The following is a 27,948-nucleotide window of genomic DNA, read 5'->3' as shown; positions in this document are numbered from 1 at the left end:
ACTCGGGCCGATACGGTATATAGGAAAGTCAATTACATGCAATGACACTTTTAGGCCACCCACCCCACCTTAAACTCCACTTATGCGGCCAATCCATTCCAGTTCAAATGGCTCTGACCGGACGTCTATCGTCGTCAGTTTTGCTTGGGTCCGGCGTTCCAACATCCAGCCCCTTAACAGCATTACCAGGCGGTGTGTTTTTCTGCCAGGAGAGCTTCACCCTGCAACACGCCTCGGCTATCTTCGAGTGGGTCTTCTGTGTCATCATCATGCTCTTCTATGGGACGTTCGCCTTTGAGTTCGCCGGTGTATCAGGAGACACCATGGCCGTGCTGGCCAGAGGGGGCTCTCCGCGCAAGGCCGACACGCTGGGGCCGCACCCGCCGCCTCACCAACCTGAAAACATGTCCATCATGTAGCACCTGGTGCAGGATTATTCTTTAATTTCAACTCAAGCAAAACCGCAACGGAGAGCTTTCCCTTCCTTTTGCCTGTCTGCATTTTGCACACGCGTTAAACCAAATGTTTCATCCGGACAGTGAGAGCTAAAGATTCATCAGATTAAGAAAATCTGCTGCACTCTGTTTGCCCCCGTCTGTCTCAACAAGTGACCTTGGATGATTTCCTCTTCAGGTGATTGCAGCGAGGCCTTTTCATTTCATTTGGTGAGTGCGCCCTTGCTAAACAAGAGGCCGCTGGGCGGCAGAAAGTACACAACATAGTCGCCGCCGAGGAGGAAGGTCAGGACGCGAGCAATAAACTTGCTTTCACGAGTACATCGGAACAGTTACGAAAACACTGTTACATTCAAAAAAGGGGACCTGTTGTGTACTTTTTTTTTTTTTTTTTTTTTAGTTCAAACTAAGGCTGCCATAAACTGATCATTTTTATGATTAATCAACTAAGACTCAAAAACACTATATACCACATTATTTACTGCTATATTACTCTGGGGTTTACATTTTATCTGGAAGTGCGCATTGGAACCAAAAACAGCACTGAGAAAATTTGGACCGTGCATATTACATAACTGTAACGTACATTTTTTTTAATTTAAATCCTTTTTGGACTTAAACATTTAATTTGATTTTTTTTTTTTAATTAAAAATTTAATTAGAAAATTAAATAGAAAATATTAAGTTTTTTTGTTTCCTTTATTTACAATATATATTTTTGATAAATATATTTTTTCTTTTAATAAAAAAAATAATAATGAATTCGAAAATATATACAATCAAGAGGCTCAAAAAAGGAAGATTCTGACATTTTTAAGGTCGACAATCTCTTAAGTGATTCATCAACTATCAAAAATGTGTTCGATTGATTTGATAATTGATTAGTTGTCGATGAGTCGATTCATTGTGGCAGCTCTAGTTTGAACAATGTAAAAATAAAAATTCTGTAAGGGTATCCAAACTAAAATTTTCAGTTGCCTGTGTCAGATATTAAAAATGTAATCTGGCTGGCAAGGCAGTAAAGCAGAAGAAATAGGGTTTTGTTTCTCTTGACGTTTATCTGCAACAAATATTACTAAAATGGCATCAATGTTCTATTCATAACTCCTCAATAGATAATAATTTAATTACAGCAGCAGCTGAATCGCAATTATTTTTCTTTCAGTTTGATGTCAGTGCAGATTGACATTGTTTTGCTTCCGAATCTTTGTATCGTATTCCAAACTTAAATTTCGTGCATTTGATACTGGAAAAGATACAGATCACCTCGTTGAAGTTGTGTACAGTGCCTTACTATGTAAATACTTTACCACTTTGTGCTTCCCACATTAGCATGCTACCAGCTAATCAGCAAAGAGTTTAATTGTAAACTTTAAATATTCAAATTGCAACCAATCAGCCCCATTCAAATGAATATTCGACTGTTTGCAGAAAGGGAAAAGGACCAACTGAAATAGTTTGAAAAATGAAAATGAATGAACATTTTTATGCAAATTGTCTTGGGAACCAATGACCAAGTTTATAAAAAATAATGGATGAAGATAATCGACAGCCACCTTTAAAAATTAAAGTGTTTAAGTTCAATCTTAAAGCTTTTCTTAACTTTGACATCACGAAATGCATACTTAACTAATTCAGGGTTTGCACTGCCGACTGTCCGTAGTTAGCTGTGATAGGTTCCCCCTTGACACTTGTGAGGATAAGTGAAATGGAAAACGAACGAATGAATGAACAGATATGCAATGTATTTTTGACTGGGCAAATTATGGGCAGTATTATGATTGGTGTAAATCAGTGGTCCCCAACCTTTTTGCACCAAGGACTGGTCTGATGAGGGCCTTTTTTTCACAGACCGGCTTTGTGTGGCAGAAAATTCAAGTAAAACATAAAATAACACAACTGGGCTAAAAACGAACATTAAGTGCAGCGAATAAACCTAAATAAACCTTTTTTAACAGCGGCCTCTCCTAAAACTTGGCGGTGAATATACTCGATCGCAGGCATAATGAGTTCTTCTCCAAACGTGAAATGTTTCTTAGCTTTAGCAATACGATTCGCCACAAGTTATGATGCTGTCAGTGCATTCGCTTTTGTGTCCTCATTTGCTAGCTTTTAGCCACATACAGTATTATGCTTTTCCCCGTAAAAAACTGTCCAAAGACATCGCCGTCCGCAGCACACATCCAACAGCAGCTAACGTTACTGTTTACATTAACTGATGCTGGGCTGCCATAGGTGTGCAAACACCTCAGTAATGGCGGCCAGCCACGACAGCGCAACGTACACAAATCTCTACTCTGATTAGACAATAGAGAAGACAGGCATATTGATGTGTCAAGAGGCACAGGCCAGATTGCGGTCATTATCAAATTACTTATTTCGCTGCCGCCCGGGAGCAAATGCGCCACGGACCGGTACCGGTCCCCAGCCCGGTGTTTGGGATCATTGGTGTAAATTACCAATTTAATGCTGATTAGATTCCTTTGTTAACAACAGATTTGCAGATATACCAAAGTCTTGCATGGTTCCGTTTCGAATCAAGGGCCTTCGATCGATTTAATACAATATTATGAACAAAAAAATTACAAATCAATTTTGATAAATTTTGTTGCTGAAACGTTTCAGTTCAAAAACATTTGAGTCATGAAAACCATAAAACACACTATCAATATATAACCACACATCCAAAATGTAAAAAATATATATATATGGCGGAAAACACTTAGGTGACTTGAAGTTCCGCTCTCAGACCCCCAATTTGTCCAAATTTAAAAATTGTCCGATATGTACATGTGATACATCATTGGAAAGCTTAAAATGTCAATTTTCTGGGGGAAGGAAAATTTTGAACAGGAGGGCATTTAAAAAAACTAATAAATTAAACAGCAAAATGCTAACTGAAGGTGAGAGCACGCAAGAGCAGAATTAAAAACGCCGTGATTTTAACGGGATATTATCGCGTACTTACCTCGTTTCGGACCAAAAACTACATGTAGCATGTATCATCGAGTGTCAAGACACAGATGTGAATGGTCACAGCTGGATTTTTTGGGGATTTAATGGGTGAAACATGGTTATGTAACAAGGGTTGCGATGCAGAATTTGCAGACATCAGGGACTAATCAAATTTTCATTTACATATATTTACCCTTTTAAATGTTTATTTTATTTTTTCAATTTTTCTTTGTCTGAATCGATTATTTATCATCTAAAATATTGGGGGAAATGCGACAGTAACGAAAAAATACAATTACTGTAATTTTCGCACTATAAGGCGCACCTGACTATTAGCCGCCGCACACCAAATTTGACACGAAAACGACATTTGTTCATAGATAAGCCGCACTGTACTATAAGCCGCAGCCTTCCTCACTGTATTATGGGATATTTACAAAAGATATTAACCGGTAACACTTTATTTGACAGCGGCATCATAAGGCTGTCTAAGACCAAATGTACTACCATAAAGCTGTGAACCAATTGGTTGCAAAGCGTAACTAATTAATAAAAGAAGCTTCATTTGGCCATCACTGTTCCCTTGGAGGAGACAGTCAACTTCTGCTACCACCTGCTGTCAACACTGTTGTCGTCCAACATGCCTCTTGGCATGCATTGCAGCGCTACAGATATAAATAAGTCAAAATTCATGTACTGTTCTAATTATTTCTTCAGTTACTTTTCCAGTTGTTTCATTAATTGCTAGTTACACGTTATTTGACAGTGGCGCCATAAGACTGTCATTAGACAATCATAATTATGACATGAGACTGTCATGAGCATTAATGAATGTTTATAGCAGATGTCTTTTAGTGTTATCTGGCAAATTCTCACATTTTGAATGGATGTAAGACATCCAAGATGGACACAAATGGAGTTAGTGACATAATTTGCCAGATGACACTTAATGACATCTGTCATAAGCATTCAGTAATGGCCATTATAGTGTCATGTTATAATTATGACGGTCTTATGACGCAGCTGTCAAAAAAAGTGTTAACTATTAACCCAAATAAATCAACAAATAAGCCGCAGGATTTAAAATGAATGAAAAAAGTAGCGGCTTATAGTCCGAAAATTACGGTAAGTGATAGTTATGAGGTAGATATCTGTGACTTTTTTTACAGACGCCAATTTTTTCATTGTGATGTAATTTGTTTAAAAGTGTAAAATATACGAGTATTTTTTTAAAGTCTCTTTTTAAATTTTTTTTTTTTTTTTTTAATGAAATATGAGACATCAGTTAATGATTTAAGCTAAAAACGACAGACATTTTGAATAATAAATATAATTACCTTCGTTTTATGGCTGGGTTGAAACAAAAGCGGTTGCGCGACGTCTGTAAACGGGGGTTTTCAGGGTAAAACGGACAAATTAACAATAGTTCGGGGGTTTAATGCGCCATGAATCTGCAATGGCAGCATATAGACATATTGTTCTATCAAACACAACATTTGTTTTGTCTTAAAATACAGCAGTTTCTTCGAAAGAGGAGTGCAAGAGCAGAAATTGCTTTTTCAGTCTTGTCTGTGTTTTCCGCCATATACAGTATGTTATATACAAATAAGTTGTTACACTAAGTTAAAAAAAGAAAAAAAACCTGACCGTTAACATTGGAAATTGTTTCAAAATTGGCATGAGAAATGGAGTGCAATTGCGTTTTTTTTTGCATAACAGGTCCCCTTATTTCACTCAAATGTCATGTTACTCTTTGCTTGTCCAACGTGTTAAAGTACGCTTGATTGTCCAAAAACTGCCAACAGAACCTCCATCAGTGTGCCATTCTCCACCAAAGACTCATAGACACTACACAGACTCCCAACCCTGTAGAGTCATTCCATCTGAGGACTGTAAGCTTTTTACCTTATTCAAAGTCTAGTATATACAGTATGACTCTAGGGGCAATGTTACTGTTAAATGTGTGCCAAATAGCGAGTCTGTGGCCCCGGTGCTAATAACAAGCTGCTCCCTATATCTCTGATTGTAACGTCTCATACACGATAAGCAATATTCAACATTGTCATCAGTATTTTGGGTACACCACAAGTCACGTACAAAGATGAGGACAGTTCGACATCAACTTTCGTGTTTCGAGAGCAGTCGATTAAATCATTGGATGCCAGTGACGACGATAGGCATCACATCCAATTTAACGTGGGGAGGTGGCAGCAATCGAATTATGGCTGCTAGCCCCCCAGTTTAATTGGATTGGACGTCTATTGTTGTCAGTGGCTCTGAAACATGATCACGATTAACTGCCAAATGTGTGCCAAGCAAAATCAAACCATGCATCTGAAACATGATCACGATTAACTGCCAAATGTGTGCCATGCTAAATCAAACCATGCAGCTGCTGTTATCTTTTCAAATGTGTAGTGTTTATATTCGTCACATTTGCTTCAAATGCCTTTTTTTTTTTTATCAATATGTACACTGAATGTGTAACCCAAAATTTGTCACCGGCTCCCTCTACTGGTGAAACCTCTCATTGGAAATTTATATTGCACTTCGATCTCTTAAAGCAGGGGTGTCCAAACTTTGTTTTTCTCCACTTTCAGAAAAATCGAAGGATTCCAAGGCCAACTTGAAATCTTTTCACTTTCTTAAACATGACGATATACAGTCTATACACTGAGGAGCAGAATTATTTGCATCCCTTGTGATTTTGCAAGTTCACCTACTTAGAATATAGGTAGAGGTCTGAAATTTCAATCGTAGATGCATTTTCACATAGAGACATAATCTAAACAAAAAATCCAGAACTCACATTGTATGATTTTTCAATAATTTATTTGTAATTTACTGGGGTTCATAATTATTTCTACCACTGAGAAAATCAGTGCTAACATTTAGAGCAGAAGCAGAGGTCAGACGCTTTCTGTAGTTTTTCACCATGTTTTCACATATGGAAACAGCAATTTTGGCCCATTCCTTCACACGGATCTTCTCTAGATCTGTCAGGTTTCGGGGCTGTCGTGGAGAAACATGAAGTTTCAGCTCCATCCAAAGATTTTCTTTTGGATTGAGGTCTGGCCACTCCAGAACCTTAATATGCTTTTTACGTAGCCACTCCTTGGTCATCTTGGCTGTGTGCTTCGGATCATTGTCATATTGGAAGATCCAGCCACGACTCATCTTCAAGTCTGTGACCGTGGGAAGGAGCTTCTAACTCAAAATCTGACGATACGTTTCACCATTCATCCTCTGCTTTATACAGTACAGTCGTCCTGTGCCTTTTGCTGAAAAACCAGCCCCAAACTATGAGGTTTCCACCCCTGTACTTCACAGTGGGGATGGTGTTCTTGGATCGTACTCATTCTTCTTTTTCTTCAACCTACGACGAGTTAAGTTTGCCCCAAAAAGTTCTACTTTGGTCTCATCTGACCACAAGACTTTTTCCCATGACCCCTGTCCATCATTCAGATGGTCCCTGGTAAACTTCAGACAGGCCTTCACATGTACTGGAACTATCTGAGCAATGCATGATTTTAAAGCACTGCACTGTAGTGTTCTACTGCCTTTGAAACTATACATCCAGCTCTTTTCAGGTCATTGACCAGCTCCTGCCGTGTTATTCTAGGCTGAGCCCTGACTTTTCTCATCATGAGTGATGCCCCACGAGGAGAGATTTTACATGGAGTTCCAGTCCGAGGTAGATTATCAGTCATGTTTAGCCTTTCACATTTTCTAACAATTGGTGCAATTGTTGATTTATTCTCACCAAACTGCTTTCCAATTGTCCCATAGCCTTTTTCCAGCTTTGTGGAGCTCAACAATTTTTTTTTTTTCTGGTGTATTTTGAAAGCTCTCTGGTCTTGCCCATGGTAGCAGTTGGATTATGACTGACTGTGGGGTGCACAGGTGACAACATTGAGCTCAAACGGTTGGTGGTTGAGTGGTTACTCATGGGGTAAAGGTGAACATTTTTTTTAAGGTATACTGACAACTCTTTGAGTGTCATAATTATGGCTAATTCTCGGGGGTAAAAATACTTATAAACCCCATTCAATTACAATGTAATTTTCTGGATTTTATTTTTTAAAATTATGTCTGAATGCATCTATGATTGAAATTTCAGACCTCTGCCTATTTTATAAGTGGGTGAACTTGCAAAATCAGAAGGGGTGCAACTACTTCTGCGCCTCACTCTATATCGTCATATCGTACAGCAATAATATTATGTGTGTATTTTTCGTTACTTCGCATTCACCAAGGCAAATTTTCGTTTTGTCTAACTAAAAATGCCTCTTAATTGTTCTTCATTTGTTCCATCCTGTGTGTATATTTTAAACACACTTTTTTTCTTTGCATTTTTGATTGCCAAATTTAACAACACATTTTGTAAATCTTAACAGTGATAGCAGCTTTTAGAAAATTGAGTAAAGATTAAAAATGGATAGCTCACCTGAAATATCAAGCCATAGACTTCATAATGCAGGGTCAGGTTATATATTATGAAGTCTATGATCAAGCCATATTGTTTTGTATTAAAATTGTAAGCAGAAATTGGTGCATTTTTATTTAATTTACGATAATAACCTTCATAATATATATATCACATGGAAATTAGACTCTTGAAGACTAATTGGCAATTACTGGTCCAATTCATTAACTGAAATTTTACCTTGATTTTAACGTGTAAAGTTTTGACCCTGAGCTAATTGAGAGGTACTGTTTAAGTTACTAGCGCCATCTAGTGTGGAAGCTCACAAGTGTAACAATGTAGGCTGGTCTCGCGCTTCCTCAGTGAAATTCAATGAAATTTTAATAATTTGCTGTACGCGAGAAAAACTGCGGGAAAAACCGCAGGCTTCATCTTTGACACCCCTGCCTTAAAGAAATCCTTAAAAATGTAATATGCCTTTAACCAAGAAACAAAACTGCTGTCAGATTTGAAATATTCATCTTTTCCATTTGAACAAACCTGATATATATACACATATCAAGTATTAGATACGTATATTTACTTTTTTTTTTAATCCTTTAAATGTTTACACAACTTATTTTTTGGGGGCGGCGGGGGGTTCCTGGAATTTTTTTTTTTTGCAAAGAGTGTTTGATATCATAGTTTTGTGTTCTATTTATATGAATAAAAAAATAATTAAGCCCCCCAAGTCCTAGTGATTAAAAAAATGCCCTGGGGCTTGTTTTAATTCATTTTTAAACTCGTCCATTAGATGGCATCACTTATCCCACTAAAATCATACAATTGTGAAAATATCGCTCATCTCTACTGTCTATACCAGTACAAAACCCCTTAGGTCAATTTAAGAATTGTCTTCATTTTCTCATTCGTCCATCAAATAGTGCTAATTTTCAACATTCAAAGCATGCAGCAGCAATGTCTGTTATTGCTTTGTTTCAGCGGATTTAGCGATTTTCCTCAAACTGCCTCAATTCTTAGTTCTCGTTTACCGACTCATCTTTCTACATAGGAATATGTTGAAATGGGACACAATCCGCTTGCATCTGTTCTGTCGACTTCTGTTGTTGACGACTTATTGTGATTATTTTTGTTTGTATCGTTAGCTCGTTGCGCCACTCAGTCACATCTTGTTTAAACATTAGCAAAAGCAATCATGCAATCATTAGTTCATGCAATAATTAACCTGTAAACCTCACATTGATATGAAATATATGTATATATTCAGTAGCCAATTCTGCTGCCTATGTGCCTTATTATGACTTTGATAATGCGAACCAAAGAGGTTGTAAATTCTATTTTGATGATTGTATACCGTGTGCGTGTATGCCTTAATGTTCAACAAATAAACAGTTTTAAATAGTCTTTTTTTTTTTTTTTTTTTCCTTTTGCGCACAAAGACAGACAACATATTTCATGTTCTTTGTTGTTTAATTATTTACATTGTCTAGATATATTTTGCCAACAAAAAGATGACAGCAGAGAGGACACTGATCACTTCATCAAAGAATAGTTCGGTTTTCGTCAAGCATTAAGACATGATGAAAAAAAGAAAAATACTAATAATGCCCTTTAAAGCACACATTAAGACTGTTAAATGAAAAAGACAAAAACGGAACAACTAAGAACTGCACAAAAGCAACTTTTTTTGGACATTTTTGAGTAATGTTTTTAGAATTGCATAGTAGAAATAATATCCTTTTATCACATTTAATGAGATTTTAAACCTTTTTGAGGCTTTTTTAATTCCTTTTACTTTTAAAACTTATAACAAAGGCACTTGGCAACTACCTGAAATTCATAAATGTGATGAGTTGATTGCCATTTGAGAGATTGTTTTTCATTTGTTTTAACAATGGCGTGATTGAAAGAAAAATCATGACTTTAAACGGCACTATTTTAGGGCTTTTTATTTTACATTTGATTTTAGGTTGGCATACTAAAACAAATGGCATCTGGAGACTTTTTTTTTTTCTAATAGCTGTGCAAAAACAGTCACATAGGATTTTTGGGGTGTGTTATTAAATAAGAAGCTTTAATGTGACAATTTGAAAATCAGATTTTGAAATTGAATGCTAAAAAGATATGTGCATCACAAGTCTTTTAGGGGTTGGCAATATTTAGTAAGAGCTTCCATGGCATTTTGAGGGCTTGTTAGGTTTGCTTTCAGAATCACGTGAGCATCTTGATGTTCATAAGTGTATACATACGTATGAACACTACGTATGGATGGCTGTTAAAATGTGCTTGGTTGTAACATGGTTATGATGAGCTAAAGAGGTTTTAATGACCTGTTTGGCAGATTGTGACCATCTGTCGAGCAGCAGACATGACTTTAAAAAAAAAAAGGGAAAAAAATGAAATTGAGAGCTAAAGCTTTGGTTCAACCAGTAATTACACAAAAAGTGGTTCTAAAAGCATCTCCCACATGGGGGCGGTGTACGTTCACAGCATTGAGGTGTTTGTGATTCGACTTTTGGGAAAAAAAAAAAAAAAAAAAGGAAGCACCGAGCAAAAATTTACTAGGATGTATGTCTTTGTTCCCATCAGATGTCCTTCACATTGTGCCTTCTCACATCCTCCCACGGCCCCTCTTATAGATCTTTGGTTTGATTGGTTTTGCTTTGGTCCATGTCCTCTTGTTGTATTTGACGTGAGGACATGGAGGCCTTAGAGGAGCAACTTTTTGGGAACCTCCCAGCTGAACTCGGGCCGCCCAAAGTGGCCGTAGGTGGCGGTCTGCTGGTAGATCGGTCGTTTCAGTTGAAGTTCCCTGTGCGCACAAACAGGAGTCGAAACATTGTTTTTGCGCTCTGTAGTGGCAGCACTGGTCTTAGAAACTCGTCCTTTAATGGTGTTTCCTTACCTGACAATGACTCCTGGCCTCAGGTCAAAGTTCTTGTTGACGATGTGCAGCAGCTCCGACTCAGATTTGCTAGATGAGCCGTATGTGAACAATGAGATGGACAGAGGGTGCGCCACACCAATGGCATAGGATACCTTGAGGACATGCCAAAAATGTCAAAAATACACATGCAGACTTGAAATGTTGACTATAAGAAGCCTCACAAAAAGAGTCTGATAGCCATGTTTTAAAACACACAAGAAGTCTGCAGTTTGGTTTGAAGTGGCCATTTTCATCCAGTAGTTGCCTCTAGAATGCCCAAAAAGCTGTTTCACTTGGACAAGTCTGCCAAATTTAATCTTGGTATGATAAAAAACTACAAAAACAAAGGTCTGAAGAAGCCATGCCAAAAAAACTCACAGGAATTTTAGTTTGAAGTCCCAACTTCGATCAAATACTGCAACCTCCCCCCCCACGACTCCCCACGCTTTTTTTTTTTTTTTTTACTCTGCCTAGTCTTTCCATATGTTTGATGTGTAAAGCAATACGCAAAACATACAGTCTTATGAAGATACACTTGAAAACACGCAGGAAGTCTGCCATTATGGTTTGAACTTGCCATTTTAGCCAGGTCATGTCCTCTAATTGCAATTGTACTTAGCAACATGAGATTTGGTAGTCATGTCTATTAGAGATGTCCCGATCACGTCATTTTCAAAGTATCGGAATCGGCAAAAAAATATCGGCCGTGCCTTTTTTTAATATTTATATATTTTTTAATTAAATCGTTTTCTAATTTAACATTACAGACATAATATGTTACACTCATCCAGAGTCTTTAGTTTAGGCTTAAGGTAGGGTTATCAAATTTATCCCAATAACGGCAGTAATTAATTTAAAAAAAAAAGTATCACGTTAAAATATTTAACGCAATTAATGCATGCACTGCACGACCCACTCACGCATTGTCGCGCTCAATCTGTAATGGCGCCGTTTCACCTATATAGAGAGATTTAAGGCAGCGTAAAATGAGTAGAGTGAATTTTGGCAGCCTTTGGAGCCTTTTTTTAATTGGCTAAAGCCTTACAATCCCTCTCCCTACAATTAGAAATATCACGGGAAGCAATGTGGAGAAGCAAGGTATCAATTGATCTTTTTCTTAAAACCTTATGTTATTTCCCAACGCAGAGAAGATATATCAATTGGTAGCACTATGCATCAATTGGTAGCACTATGCACAGTCATGGTTCCACTTCCCATCATGCATTTGGGCATGGCTACAGTATCATTTACTGAAAGCTCAACAAATACACTAGATGGCAATATTTAGTCACAATATACAAAGTCACAAGTCTTTCTATCCGTGGATCCCTCTCACAGAAAGAATGGTAATAATGTAACTGCCATCTTGAGGATTTATTGTCATAATAAACAAATACAGTACTTATGTACTGTATGTTGAATAAAACTCGGACGAATATATACATTCATTTTTTTCTTAATGCACTGCCAAAATGTATATGATCGGGAAAAATTGTCGGGAATAATTGGAATTGAATCGGGAGCAAAAAAAAAGCAATCGGCTCAGGAAATATCGGGATCGGCAGATACTCAAACTAAAACGATCGGATCGGGAGCAAAAAAACATGATCAAAACAACCCTAATGTCTATAATAAGTAGACCAACAAAACTATATCAAGAAACCATGTCTGCTAACACATAAGAAGTTGGCCAATTTGGTTTGAATTGCCTATTTTGACAGTTATGCCTGCTAGAATTGTTTTGAAAAAATCCAAAGGCTGTTTCATGTCGCAATATGAAATGTCTATGTCTATGATAAGTTGACCTACAGAAAAGTCAAGACAGCAAGCCTTTAAATACACTGGACGTGTGCCACTTTAATTCTAAGTCCCCACTTATGGTCCCCTCACTTCCTCTAAACATGTTTATAAAATTCAGCCCCCAAAGGCTGCTTCACTTAGGAATATGAAAACTGATAGACATGTCTATGATAAATAGATCTACAAAAAAAGTCTCAAGAAACCTTGGCTAAAAACACACAGGACTTCCACCTCTTTGGTTTGAGGTGCTGAAGTTGACCATGTAGCTCTGGACGCTATTTCACTTACAGTGCCTTGCAAAAGTATTCGGCCCCCTTGAATCTTGCAACCTTTCGCCACAATTTAGGCTTCAAACATAAAGATATGAAATTTAGTTTTTTTGTCAAGAATCAACAGCAAGTGGGACACAATCGTGAAGTGGAACAACATTTATTGGATAATTTAAACTTTTTTAACAAATAAAAAACTGAAAAGTGGGGCGTGCAATATTATTCGGCCCCTTTACTTTCAGTGCAGCAAACTCACTCCAGAAGTTCAGTGAGGATCTCTGAATGATCCAATGTTGTCCTAAATGACCGATGATGATAAATAGAATCCACCTGTGTGTCATCAAGTCTCCGTATAAATGCACCTGCTCTGTGATAGTCTCAGGGTTCTGTTTAAAGTGCAGAGAGCATTATGAAAACCAAGGAACACACCAGGCAGGTCCGAGATACTGTTGTGGAGAAGTTTAAAGCCGGATTTGGATACAAAAAGATTTCCCAAGCTTTAAACATCTCAAGGAGCACTGTGCAAGCCATCATATTGAAATGGAAGGAGCATCAGACCACTGCAAATCTACCAAGACCCGGCCGTCCTTCCAAACTTTCTTCTCATACAAGGAGAAAACTGATCAGAGATGCAGCCAAGAGGCCCGTGATCACTCTGGATGAACTGCAGAGATCTACAGCTGAGGTTGGAGAGTCTGTCCATAGGACAACAATCAGTCGTACGCTGCACAAATCTGGCCTTTATGGAAGAGTGGCAAGAAGAAAGCCATTTCTCAAAGATATCCATAAAAAGTCTCGTTTAAAGTTTGCCACAAGCCACCTGGGAGACACACCAAACATGTGGAAGAAGGTGCTCTGGTCAGATGAAACCAAAATTGAACTTTTTGGCCACAATGCAAAACGATATGTTTGGCGTAAAAGCAACACAGCTCATCACCCTGAACACACCATCCCCACTGTCAAACATGGTGGTGGCAGCATCGTGGTTTGGGCCTGCTTTTCTTCAGCAGGGACAGCGAAGATGGTTAAAATTGACGGGAAGATGGATCCAGCCAAATACAGGAACATTCTGGAAGAAAACCTGTTGGTATCTGCACAAGACCTGAGACTGGGACGGAGATTTATCTTCCAACAGGACAATGATCCAAAACATAAAGCCAAATCTACAATGGAATGGTTCAAAAATAAACGTATCCAGGTGTTAGAATGGCCAAGTCAAAGTCCAGACCTGAATCCAATCGAGAATCTGTGGAAAGAGCTGAAGACTGCTGTTCACAAACACTCTCCATCCAACCTCACTGAGCTCGAGCTGTTTTGCAAGGAAGAATGGGCAAGAATGTCAGTCTCTCGATGTGCAAAACTGATAGAAACATACCCCAAGCGACTTGCAGCTGTAACTGGAGCAAAAGGTGGCGCTACAAAGTATTAATGCAAGGGGGCCGAATAATATTGCACGCCCCACTTTTCAGTTTTTTATTTGTTAAAAAAGTTTAAATTATCCAATAAATTTTATTCCACTTCACGATTGTGTCCCACTTGTTGTTGATTCTTGACAAAAAATTAAAATTGTATATCTTTATGTTTGAAGCCTGAAATGTGGCGAAAGGTTGCAAGGTTCAAGGGGGCCGAATACTTTTGCAAGGCACTGTAGCAATATGAAATTTGGTAGATGTGTGTCTGATGAGTGGACCTACCAAAAAGTCCAAAAGCCATACCCAAAAGTACACATCAACTCTGCTATTAGGGTTTGTTTTAAAAACATAGCTTCCACATGCAGTTTCACTCATCAAAAGGAAATTTGATAGACATGTCTATGATAGATATAGCAGATCTACAAAAAGATATGCCTGAAAACACACTGGAAGTCAGTCATTTTGCTTTGAAGCAGCCATTTCCAGGGTTTATGTGTGCTGTAATGCTTTGTGAGAAGTTGTGACAAAGCCACCCACCTGCACCAGAACCCTCCTGCACAGCTTGGCCTTGACCAAAGACTTGGCCACCCAGCGGGCGGCGTAGGCGGCCGAGCGGTCCACTTTGGAGAAGTCCTTGCCGGAAAAGGCGCCGCCTCCATGAGCCCCCCAGCCTCCGTATGTGTCCACGATGATCTTACGCCCCGTGACACCAGCGTCTCCCTGGTGAGAAGAAAACGAGTAAGCAGAGGATCCGAGCAGACCCGGTGGAATCTGAGAGCATCACCTGTGGCCCTCCGATGACAAAGCGTCCGCTGGGCTGCAGATGGTAAATGGTCTTGTCATCCAGGTACTTGGCCGGGACCACTGCTTTGATGACCTGAAAAGAAAGTCAAATCATGATGTTCTCCAACAACATTTGCTACAAAGGTGACCCTGAATGCATACCTTCTCCTTTAGGACTTTCTTCTGCTCCTCCAAAGAAATGTAGTCGTCATGTTGCACTGAAATGACGATGGTGTGGACTCTCTTGGGGATCACGGCGCCGTCTTTCTGCTCGTAATGCACTGTCACCTACCGGACGGACGACAACAACAGGGAGCTCACCTTTGGTAATCAATCTTTTGTTACTGACATATTAATGACTTTGTTATTATACGAGAGAATTTATCAGCAGAACAATGTCTGCCAGTTGTCTGCTACGAGCATGTGATTAGTGAAGGATCATGTCAAGATATGATTCTTTTAATTATAAACAATAAAAGCATTAGCCTTTGAGCTACAAGATTTATTACAATTGCGGTCGTATTTTGGATTTTATGGTTTGAATTAGACATATGCCGATTACCGGTTTCAAGGTATACCGTGGTATGAACCGCAAAAACTTTCCATCATACCGTTCCTAAGGTATTAGATATTTTTTATGTCCCAAAAATGCAGGGAGAAATCCCTCGCTTGCAGCTGCAAGGCTCAACCCTCCTCCAGCGGTTGTTGCTCAGTGTCAATGAGTCAGCTGTACTACACAATGGCTGGAGGAGGTGAAACTCCTGACCTTTTTCCCCCCATCGAAGAAAACAAAATCGCTGGTTTGGGAATACTTCGGCTACAAAAAAAGTTACAGACGGCCGCGGCTTAGAGGAGGAGGGCCAACTGACATTTAAAACATGTTTGCGGAGGGTGGCTGCCAAGGAGGCAATACCTCCAATATGATTTTGCATTTATACAAAATTAAAGCTTAGTAAACACTGTCATGAACGTTTCCTACCAGCTATGAGAGAACTCCATCGTGTGTAGCGTGTCTAGCTGGGGTACATGTTTTTTTTTCTCTTTGGCAACTGTCTGTGTTGAGAAAGAGAGTTTGTGTATAATGTAAAGATGATACGATTCATACACGTGCGTTTATCATGGAGAAAAAATATTTTTTGTTCTGACGGTAATAATGTTGACCTATGGTTGTGAGTTTAGGCTCACATAAAGGACTGCATCTATTTTAATTTCACATAGAAAATTTCAGTCTTTGTTTTTTTTTTTCTTAAATTATTTTAACTTAACATTATACTTATGAACCAATTTGCTAATATGTTTTGAAAAATATAAATCCTGTTCAATGGAAGTTTTTTTTTTTTTTTTTTAATTACCCCTGTATATCTCAAATTAAAACATTTTGGAGCTGTAATTGATATACCGTAATACCATGATATTTTGGCTCAAGGTTATCATACCGTCAGAATCTCATACCGGCACATGCCTGTTTAAATAGTATTTCGGAATCTTTTTGACAAACTAAACTTCGGTGTCCCTGAAGTGCAAAACACAACAGCAAATCAAAAAACAAAATGACATTAAGAAACTGGAAAAGGTAGGTAAAAAGTGCACTCATCGCTGATTGGACAAATCTACCGTTAAGGGTAGGTACTGATGAACTAGGAAGTTATTCCGCTTCTTGCGTGGTATTTGAAAATGAGCATTACCAAAGACGCGAACGTAGCTGCCGCTATAAATATTTTGATTCGGCACATACGTATGAAGTAAAATATTGACGTAAAATATTACTTCATACGTACTGTATGTCCCAAATAAAAATAATCATTTATATGAATGAATATTCAATTGAAAAATAATCATTTATATGAATGAATATTCAATTGTAGCGTCACTAAGCCCCTTTCACACATACCTGAACTCTGGTTAATTCCCGGGATTTAAACTAGTAGCCCGTATGTGTGAAAGCAATTTCCCAGGTCGACTGAAATGGAGATGACACGGACATCTAAAGGGTTGTGCCCTAGTATAATATCCTGGACTTACCGGGGACACGGCGTGTGTGAAATCAGGCATTTAATTCCTGGGTCACCGCGCAAAGGCTGATGACGTAAATATCATGGTGGGTCGAATTGCTACTGGATCGTGCAGCTGAGGAAGAGACAGTCCATCGTCCATTTGATTGCCCATTTTGATTTGCCGTTGTGTTTTTGAATTTTCCGTTTTGTTTTTTGATTGCCGTTGTGTTTTGCAATTCTGGGCCACCGTACTAAGCTCATTCAGGTCCATTGAAGTTGTCAAAAAAAATAATTTAAAATTCATCTTCAAATTTAAAATAAAATAAAAAAATACACATATGAACAAAATTATTTAAAATATTCCAAGTACATGAGAATTAAATATATTAGTAATACATTTAGACTGAAGAACTTCGCTACCAAAACATACAGTGTATATGGAGTTTATGAATGGGAGATGACATTGTTGTCAAAAAAAAATTATTTAAAATTCATCTTCAAATTTAAAATAAAATAAAAAAAATACACATATGAACAAAATTATTTAAAATATTCCAAGTACATGAGAATTAAATATATTAGTAATACATTTAGACTGAAGAACTTCAGCTACCAAAACATACAGTGTATATGGAGTTTATGAATGGGAGATGACATAAGTATAAATTGATTAAATAAGAATATATGAATACTTAAATCGATAAATGAAATTCAAAACCTACCCTTACAATGTCAACAACAAATAAAAATATTAACCAGCCAGAGCTGAAAGCACGAAAAAAGGTTCCTCACAGCCCCAGTCCCGCCAAAATTTAACTTTTTTTTAAAATTTTTTTTTTACGTTTTGTCAGATTTGTAAATGTATTTATTCATTTTTTGGGATAAAGGGGGCAATATATCAGTGCTTATTTATAATTACGCCTTCCAATGCATGGCTGCCAATCAGTATTGTTTTTGGCAGCCCTTTTAAATTTCCTCTTAGTCTTAGTCTTTTGGACAATAATACTTATTAGTTTTAGTCATATTTTAGTCATCACGAAATAGGTTTGTCATCGTCTAGTTTTTGTTGACGAAAACCCAAGGCTAATTTCGTCTAGTTTTAGTGATCATTTATCAAAATGGTTTTCGTCTATAAAATTTTACATTTTTACTCCAAGAATATATATAAAAGCTTTCCAACTATTTCGAATTAAAATTGACAGACGAGCAAATATTGTAGCGTCTACAAGGACAACGCCAACTTGGTGAAAATACACATTCTCTAGGGAAACAGTACATTATTTTCAATTAATTAACACCCATCTGGACGCCACGAACTAAAAAAAAAAAAGTTGTCCAAGAGTTTAAGAGGACGCTTGCCATTAGCATTAAGCTAATGCTAAAACGACCGTGAATGCTATGCTAACACTGAGTTACATTTAGACCTTTAGACCTTTAAACGCTAAAGGAACATGACATATTCTCTCTGGACAAGATAAGAAAACAAATATGACCGTGTGTGCAAGCCTTGAGAGGAGAGACGGGGGTGCAGCACGTCACATGAGTGACACAACCAGACACTGCTACGATGCAGGCTAACTACACATAAAATGTCACACATTGTGAACACGTGACAGAAACAATTGCAACTTTTCGTCTCATTCCCGTCAGACGAAAACTAGCACTCGTCTCGTTATGTTTTAGTCTCCCAAAACACATTTGTTGCTTGTTATCGTCTTGTTATCGTCATGAAAAAAGTGTTCGTTGACAAAATATTTTCGTTATCGTCATCGTTGACGAAAACAACACTGCTGCCAATTATTCGCAAATTTGGACTATTTAAAAATCCCCTCACGAATACATCCTACAACTGTTTTTTAACCAGTACCTGTGTTTTGGAGTCGGGGCGCAGCCAGGGGATTGCGCCACTGCGTCTGAGCTCGGCCATTTTGGAGTTGAGCTTGTGGGCTAAAACAATGGTGAGCGGCATGCACTCTTCGGTCTCGTCAGTGGCGTAGCCAAACATCAGACCCTTGAAGACACGTCAGGACAAGTCATTTTGACTTCAAAATGCCTTCAACCAACACGGCTTGCTGTGAGCGGAATCCTACCTGGTCTCCAGCTCCAATGTCCTCCTCCTTGCGGTCCACGTGGACGCCTTGAGCAATGTCAGGACTCTGCTGCTCCAGCGCCACTAGGACGTTACATGTCTTGTAGTCGAAACCTTACAACATCAAAGTGGCACAGATGATGTCATCTGCCATTTTACAAGTTAAAATATGTGACAAGAAAATATAACCGTATGACTAAGAATCACCTTTATCAGAGTTATCATAACCGATGTGTTTGATGGCGTCCCTCACCACCTTTTGGTAGTCCACGTTGGCACGAGACGTGATCTCTCCACAGAGCAGCACCATGCCTGTCTTGCACACTGTCTCTGCGGAATCACATTTTAAAAAGACACTAAAAGACTGCCATTTCATTTTAGTAGTTTAAAATCCTTCCACATGCAGATTTCGGATTTGGTTTTTTTGTGTGCTGTTTGTGTTGTTGCAATTATACTGCAAAATCGCATAAGATGTGATCACTTAAAAAAACAAAGCGACGAAGCAGGGTCATAAACAATGAACCACAGTATAGGAAGACACTTTCACAACCATCTTGGAGAAATGTTTGAAATAAAATGGTTAGACTTCGACCCTCTGCGTTGTTGCGATATGGCAACATCTGCTTAGCTTTTAACCAGCAAGTTCACTCGGTCCACTCATTATTTCACTGAGTTAAAACAAATCTCCAGACTTTTAAAAGTCCAAAAACAATAATCAATCATCAACAGCATTTATTTGAAAACCTCAACCAATGAAAATATCACAACAGTTGGCTTCATAGCTGGGATAAATCAAACGCTAAGAAGTTTCTGATAGGTGCTCACCATAAATAAAATTTAAAAAAATAAATAAATTTTTTAAAAAAGTTTATAGCGAAAGACGACATCTTTATCATATGCATCCCAGCGGAAAGAACCTTGTTTAATCAAGTGATTAAAAAAAAAAAAATCTTATGTGTAACAGTGGAGGAAAATTTATATAAAAGCCAATATTTCCCAAAAGTAGACGAAATAGCAGTTGTCAGACATTTTTAAATTCCAGTACTATTGTAGCCAATCAAATACAGTGGTGCCTCGACATACGATCGCTTCTACACACATCTTTTCGACAGCCCGACGTAAAATTTGACTCTTCATTTGTTTCTACATCCAACGACATGTTCGAAATACGAATATTTATGACAGCCCCGAAGTTTGTTTTCCCGCAAGACGGACGCACGGTGGATTTTCTTGTGAGAGAAATCAACATGGTCCTCCTCCGACCTCCGTTCGCCAGTCTTTATAAGTTAAGGTGACAGGCTGGCTGGGTGGGAGCCGCGGCCCTGGGGTGGCGCCCGTGCGGCGTCTCCGCTCGTCTGCGTGGCTGTTGCGTGTTTGGTGGGGCTCACGCGTGACTAGAAGCGATTGGGCACGCTCGGGTGGGGGCCCCAGTGCCGGGATTGGCGATGAGGCGGTGTAGGTTCAGTTGCCGACGGGCATACACTCACAAGGGATTCACACGATTACTGGTTTCTTGATCACAGAGCTGATTTGTGTACACTCCACCCCTCCCTATCACTTAGCTTATAGACTCCCCCCACCCCCTCACCTTCTTTCCCTGGTCAACAGGCCCCCCACATGGTGTCAACCGGAAATACATCTAGATGATAGCACTAGCATATTCATAGTTAGTGTAGGCATTAAATGTATTTCTTGTTGTTGTTTGCGGTTCTTTTCTTTCTTTTCTCGTGTTTCTTCTGTTCCCCCATAACCCCTTCCTGTTCGCTGCTTTGTCGTAATAAACAAGGTACGTTGAATGAGTAGGTCATACTCTCAATGTGAAACATTAAAACTGTTCGGACAAACATGACACTTAGACTTCCATTCTCCGTGTCAAAAAGCTGAACAGGACAGGTTTAAAAAAAAAAAAAAAAAAAAAAGTTAAGGTGACAATTATTATTGCAGTAAAATCGTCAAAAAATCGCCAGCTTCATGAGGTTTTTAATCATTTCAGAACTTGTGCAACACAACATGCCGACTGTCCGCCGCAGCTGAATGTGAAAAGTGAAAGTAAAAAGTCCTCTCTCACTCTATCAAGTCAGACACGCAGTACGTTCAGGTACACCACGCAAAACGCATTCGCCAGTTTAGAACTTGATTCGTTACATTATTACAGATATGATTATTACTATTATTACTATTATTATATTATTGTTCTGATTTGTAGTCACAATTTATTTGTTTTGCTCTGTGTAATTGCTATTTGCAATGGTACCAGCAGCATTTATTAAGGATTTAGTGTAGGTTTTTGGGCTGTGGAATGAATTCATGGAATTATAATGTATTCTTTTGGGAAAAATCCTGCTCGACATACAACCTTTTGGATTTACAAACAAGGTCCTGGAACGAGTTAACTTCATATGTAGAGGTATCACTGTACAAGTCTTAGTTTGCCCCGCCCACTCGTCCCGCATTAGCTAACCACCTTTGTAACAGTAACAGGATTCATTTGTGTCTCAGACGTAGAAAGGAAAGATACAGTGACAAATTCAGCACGTAAAGGAAATACTGTATAAAGTGTGTCAAATTTTTCCGCTATTTTTTAAACCTGTTTTGGTTAGATCAGTATTTTTGTGCTGTAAGTATGTGGCGCGACTGATGCAGCGTTCGTCACACAATGGCTGCTCTCGTGAGCAGTGTCACTTTTTTGTGATGACACATTATTTCCTTCATTATTGGAGGAATAGAACTTTGAGCAATTGTCTTTCGTATGAAGGTCATTTATACTAGGTGTCTTTCGCTTTAATGTGGCTTAGAAAACAGTGATCCACTCTCAAGAATATGTATGTGAACTAGGGGTGTGACAAAACATCGAAATAGTGATATATCGTGATACTTTGTATCCCAAAAGGTTATCGATATGCTCCTCTCAAGAATCGAGATATCGTTTTAAAAAGGTGTCAATGTTTAAAAAAAAAAACATTTTAAAAAGAACCATCAAGTTGCTACCAAAATCTTCCACCATAATAGTGTCTTAGTTAACTCTAAGGGGCCGTTTACATGGTGAAGCTCCGAGAATACGAAAAATTTCAAATTTGCATTTGCATTTACGTCTCCATTTGAACGATGTCGCAATTCCGCATGAAAACGATGTAGTATTCATGCCAGGCCCTAGGGGGGAGTGCAGATTTACAGGGCGACAGAGAATGGTGCACTTTGACCCCACCTAGCTCCCTCAGCTCGGAAAAAAATATCCCCGCCCACCCAAAGCAATGGCATTTTTCTTTTGTTCAAAAAGGCACAAAAATTGAAACATTCAACATATTTAATTGGAAAAATATAATTAAAACAGTAAATTAAAGCCGACATTCTGCCATATTTGCTATTTTAAATGTTGACTTTAACGGCGCGGTCTTGCGCCGCGGGAGCCTTTAATATGCATGCCGAGGAAGCCCCCTTATTCTCCCGCAATCGGATACTTCCACTTTGGAGGCAGGATTCAGAATTTTTCGTCTTCGCCTACCGTCTTAGCCGACACCATATGCACGCGAGGCGAGTCCGCTACTCAGTCATTGCGTCTTTGTGTCGCAGAGTCGCCATGTAAACTACCCCTAAGACTGCCATTGCCGGTGCTCGACGCCCAATCCATTTAGACTGGGAACGTTCTTTCATTCAAAGCCAGAGCATTCACAGTCATTCGGTCCAATTTTCGGGGCATTTACATGTCACTTGCTATTCATTTTAGGTCATTTACAGGTCATTTCCTGTTGAGTTTGAGGGGCAGTTTACATGGCAACTCTGCGACACAAAGACTCAATGACTGAGTTGCGGACTCGCCTCGCGTGCATATGGTGTCGGCGAAGACGGAAGGTGAAGACGAAAAATTCTGAATCCTGCCTCCAAAGTGGAAGAATCCGATTGCGGGGGGTTGAGGAGGGCTTCCTCGGCATGCATATCAAAGGCTCCTGTGGCGCGAGACCGCGTCGTTAACGTCAGTACTAGTACACGTCACATTTGGCGTGCACAGCGCTGTTACTAAACATTAAAAACAGCAAATATGGCGGAATGTCGGCTTTAATTGACTGTTTTAATAATATTTTTGAATTAAATATGTTGAACGTTTCAATTTTTGTGCCTTTTTGAACAAAAGAAAAATGATATTGCTTCGAGTGGGCGGGCATATTTTTTTTTTCCGGGCTGAGGGAGCTTGGTGGGGTCAAAGTGTATCATTCTCTGTCGCCCAGTAAATCTGCACTGCCCCCTAGGGCCTGGCATGAATACTACATCGTTTTCATGCGAAATCGCGACATTGTTCAAATGGAGACGCAAATGCAAATTGGACATTTTTCATATTCTCGGAGAATCACCATGTACACGGCCCCTGGGTCACTGCCTATTTATTTGAGTGATTCCCAGGTCACTTCCTGTTCTGTAACTCAAAATAAACAGGAAGTGACCCATAAAATACCCCAAAATCAACAGGAAGTAACTGAAAAGCAACAGGTAAATGACCTTAAATGGCCCAAAATGACCTCATTGCCTGGCAATGGCTGCCATTGATGGCCATAGACGTTCAATTCGTTTGAAGTGGGAGGGATGGCAGCGAATGAACGAATGTTCATTCGCTGCCACCCTCCCAGTTTAAACGGATTGGACGTCTACTAGTGATAAACACACAGTCGAAGGATGAAAACTGTGTTTTTCTGTTTATTAGTTGCTTGTAGAATATCCTAGAATGATTTCCTGACCAATGTATCGATAGTCGTTGTATCGCCATATCGTCAGATCATCGTTATCGTGAGCTTTGTATCGTAAATCGTATCGTGAGGTACCAAGAGGTTCCCAATTCCTAATGTGAACATATGTATTAATTCCACATCAATCTCTAAATATATATTACGTACATGACTTTAAGTATTTGGGATTTCACGAATTTAGATGTCAGCCCAAAATACGCCATGTGAGCTTGTTATTGAAAAATGAACTCTCTTGCACAGTAGGCCTTTTCCAAACTGAAGAAATTCAGTGACTTAATTCCAGCTGGAATTCAGACAGTGTTGAGAGTGCTCCAGTTTACACACCACAGGCCACTTTGGCATCGGGGTCTTGCTTGAGGTGCGCATCCAGGACTGCGTCACTGATCTGGTCGCAGATCTTGTCTGGGGGGAAGAAAACAAATCAATAAGGGATAAGGAAGTGTCAAGAGGGACAGCGCTAATCAATCAAGAGTCGACGTATTTTAAGCACACGGCCGCTGGAGAAGTTCAAAAAGAGGAAATGTGTCGCGCGGTCATGGCTGGACAATGGCATGCTGAGTGCCCCATTCATCTCTCTCGCTCTTTGTGAGCACCCCCCTCAGTGCTGTGATGAAGCAATCTAACACAGAGGTTACATCAGAAAGAGCTTTGGCATTTTAAATTTATGCGGGTTATTTTCATAACATTTGATTAATGACAAACAAAAAAGACGCAAAATTCTGGTTCAGCTATTTTTTTTAATGCTGTCTTGGGTTGAAATATACTTTTTTCCCCCGATGTTAAAAGTCCAACTTTCCAAAAATGATTAACATAACGTTTTGAATCATTCATGTTTAAAGAAATCCTTGTGTGTGTGTGAATGCAAAATGGCTGCCACATCCTGGGACTTCAGTTGATTAGGTCCTTCTGGTGCATTGCAAAAACATAATGAGTATAATCGAGTGAAAAAGACAGACTAGTTGTTAAAGAAACCGGAAAAAAAGTAACTCTGAAGATCCTAGTTTTTGTTTGTTTTCATGGAAAAGGATGAATAACAAATAAGATGAATAAATATTCGAAAACTTATAATTGTAAATCCTGAAACTTCATTTGGAACACATAACTGTCAAGACAGTTTAGAATTTAGTTGATATTTTTTTCTTATAATTAGTATTGTTCAAATGATTAGCAGTTGTCACTGCCAACTAGTCATTTAACTAATTTGAAAAGTGATTAATTTTCAAAAGGACATTAAGAGCAATTTTCCAATATTGATCAAATTGAATTAAAACAATCATACCAAAAAATAACTTGCATGTATAAATATTTTGGTTGGAGGTGTCTTTGTTTGTGTGTTTGTTTTTTTAAAGCCTGAACTAAATCGTTGTGAAAGATAAAATCATAAGTGGATTTTAAGGGGTGGTCAGGCCCCCCTTGGTGGCCGAAAAGTGTCATTGCATGTAATTGACTTTCCTATATATATAAAAATTGTAAAGCAATAAAACTGCAACAAAAATGAATGCAATGAACAAAAAAAATTTTTTTTATAATGGGTCAAAATTATTTTTCAAACAGATCATGTGACTAGCACCTTAGATGGTCATTTGCTTTGCATATAATTTTCATTAAGAAAAAAATAGGGGAGGGCAATTTTATTTTTCAAATGGTTTTTTTCTTTGATTGAAAATATTTAAAATAATAAATATAACTTTTTGAGGGATTGAATGATTGAGACACAAATGTCTTACCCTTAATGTGGCCCAAACACAAAAAGGATTGCTTCAATCAAAGAAAACTTATTCAATGGAAAATTAAGTGTTCAAATAATAAATATTTCAATCTCAAATATTTTTTCGCATTTCATAACGTTTTCTATAAATGAAATGTTTTTTTTTTTTTTGATTGAAGTGATTTTTCTTTTTAAACATATGTTTTTTTAAGCAACTTATTTTTTGATTGAATAATAAAGACAAAAATGTCTTAGCCAAATGTGGCCCAAACACAAATCAACAATACTTCAATCAAAAAAGTTGCTTCAATCAAAAAAAACAAACAAACAAACAAAAAATCAAAGAAAATGCATTTTTGGGGAGTTTTTTGTTTGTTTTTAACATTCAAACTTTTTTTTTTTTTTTAATTGAAGCAATTTTTTGGGGGTTGACGGTATATATTTTGATTGAAGCAAGTTTTTTTTATTGAATAATAAAGACACAAATCTACCTCCATATGGCTCCGCTCAGGGGATACAATTTTTGACGGTGGTAACTACATTGGCACGACACCGGCGGGCGTACCATATTCAATGGATGACGATCTTGGCGAAAAGTATTGCCTAAGCAGCCTGATTTAGGATTCCCCTCAAGAATGATGGGAAACAAAAAAATGCTCATTGTCAACTTATTACTATAAATATTCTTGTATGTTAATTTTATTGCTGACACTGTGTTTCGGGGTCATCAACATGTTGTGCCCCCCCTGCCCCAAAACTCAAACTCCGCCTATGGATAAAATATGAACCATTTTCTTAAGAGTAGAGAGCACATTTGTATATTTTTTTATACTATAAGATGTGGGATAGTATTTTATTTTTGTTCTTCTCAATTGTTTTTTAAGGGCTCATTTATTGAAATTGTGTCATTTGTAATATTTTTTCGTCTCGTAGTTTACACCTCTTGTATGGTTTTCAATCTATGAGAATTAAAAGAGAAAAAAAGATTTTTGCTACATGAATGACATAAAAACATTTTTTTGTGCGCACTCCCCTTGCCCCTCCCACGTTTCTCTCCTATTGGTTAGTTGTTGTATGAAGTTATGATGATTTTGTCGCGGTATTCATAGCTAGGCCAAATTTCTATTTAATAATTTTTCAGTATCCCTATTCTCCATGTTTGTTTGTTTTTCTGTTTGTCCCATTAAACCCATCTTTTTTACCCTCCCGCCCACCACCACCATCCCCTATCTGTGAGAAAAGAGCAGACCTCGAGGTGTGTTATCAAGTTAAAAGATTATGCGTTGTACTTTGCCTCCAAAGCGGTACAGTGCAATCAATTACATATGCGATACACCGGAGATGCAGTATAATAACATTTTATTAGAATTTATAAGAAAGCTTATTCGAGTGGGTCGATAGCGTGTTGATCTGGATAATTAAGGAAAAATGTTCCTGTCAATTGAATGACAATCTTAAACATCTACTTCAGCAAATCCTACATTTTTTTATTTGATGGATCAAAAATTCAACTTAAATCTGCCGTGTTCCATCATTTTTGTGCAGAACGTCAGAGTGTTGAACCGACTATGGTGACTGTTTATGGATGGAGCAACGTGGACTTTGACAGGACTATGACCCATTGACCCGAGGAGGAGGCACAGAACTCAATGTAATGATGCAACCGTTTCGTTGCTGGTTTTGTCTGACTTTTTTAGTGCCGTCGATTGCGATAGGTTGGCGATTGTCATAGCCAGTCCTTCCAGTCATAAGGATTGGACATCTATTGCTGCAAATATCAGCCAGTTAGTCCATGAACACTTGGAGAGCAAAGAAGTTTCTCGAGTTTTTATCGACAAACACAATCAAATCATAAATTTAAACTTTGAACATGTTCTTTTGGCATCTTTATTTAAGTTACTCACTTTTCATGCAACCTAACACCACCGCCTGCACACAACCCCCCCTCCTCCCAACACATGTGCTATGAATGGGATGCCTACCTCGGGAGTACATTGCTTTTAAAAAGAAAAACCAACCTGGATGTCCCTCTCCCACCGACTCCGACGTGAACATGAATGAGCCGTCCTCCGGCAGATCACCCATTTTGCGTTTTTTGCTTACGGGGGGCAGCTTTGGGCTGTGTGCGTGTCAGGGGGTTCTGTGAAAGTGAGTCCTCCGTTCCCAAGGGCGATCAGTCCTGATGTTTGACAAGTTTATATTCCCGCCGCTGCTGCTGCTTGTTATTTTTTTTTCTGCGGGAAAGCGAGAGAGCCAACACAAGTTGTGGACGACTAAACTCTACATCCGAGCCCGCATGCTACTTTATATAGATAGGAGGCTCACACACACATGCGAGCGTCATGCGAATCTGTGGGATAGTCCATTCCAGGAGAAGAGGGGGAGTGGTGGGCGA

At 38.5% G+C, this 27,948-nt stretch overlaps 2 protein-coding genes across 4 annotated transcripts in view; one reads left to right on the top strand and one right to left on the bottom strand.

Annotated features, from left to right (window-relative positions):
* zgc:154058 (Transmembrane protein 150A-like) overlaps positions 1-9,351 on the top strand; it is a 47,961-nt gene extending 38,610 nt beyond the window's left edge. For all 3 annotated transcript variants that reach the window (XM_057847732.1, XM_057847731.1, XM_057847730.1), the window contains exon 8: positions 190-9,351. In XM_057847732.1, the coding sequence (XP_057703715.1) occupies positions 190-419 (230 nt within the window). In that variant the 3' untranslated portion in view covers positions 420-9,351. The remainder of the gene's footprint in view (positions 1-189) is intronic.
* On the bottom strand, positions 7,245-27,876 carry mat1a (methionine adenosyltransferase 1A). Its single transcript, XM_057847729.1, has 10 exons — positions 27,572-27,876; positions 24,170-24,247; positions 19,317-19,439; positions 19,111-19,223; positions 18,888-19,031; positions 15,189-15,314; positions 15,028-15,120; positions 14,781-14,963; positions 10,742-10,875; positions 7,245-10,648 (listed from the first exon to the last, which is right to left on the bottom strand). Exons 1-10 carry the CDS (start codon positions 27,636-27,638, stop codon positions 10,546-10,548), a joined length of 1,164 nt encoding a protein of 387 aa, XP_057703712.1. The 5' UTR covers positions 27,639-27,876; the 3' UTR covers positions 7,245-10,545.
* Positions 27,877-27,948: the final 72 nt, after the last annotated feature.

The sequence above is a fragment of the Corythoichthys intestinalis genome, chromosome 10 (assembly GCF_030265065.1).
Source record: "Corythoichthys intestinalis isolate RoL2023-P3 chromosome 10, ASM3026506v1, whole genome shotgun sequence".
In the NCBI taxonomy this organism is placed as follows: Eukaryota; Metazoa; Chordata; class Actinopteri; order Syngnathiformes; family Syngnathidae; genus Corythoichthys; species Corythoichthys intestinalis.
The sequence above is the reverse complement of the archived record's forward strand: the minus strand, read 5'-3'. Positions and strand labels throughout refer to the sequence as shown.

What these genes read in the sequence shown, in the direction of transcription:
- mat1a (XM_057847729.1), bottom strand. Translation starts at nt 27,638, where the DNA reads ATGGGTGATCTGCCGGAGGACGGCTCATTCATGTTCACGTCGGAGTCG. An exon ending in GGTGGGAGAGGGACATCCAG is followed by an intron (nt 24,248 to 27,571) that starts GTTGGTTTTTCT and finishes TCTTCCCCCCAG; the next exon opens with ACAAGATCTGCGACCAGATC. An exon ending in ACATTGGAGCTGGAGACCAG is followed by an intron (nt 19,032 to 19,110) that starts GTAGGATTCCGC and finishes CGTGTCTTCAAG; the next exon opens with GGTCTGATGTTTGGCTACGC.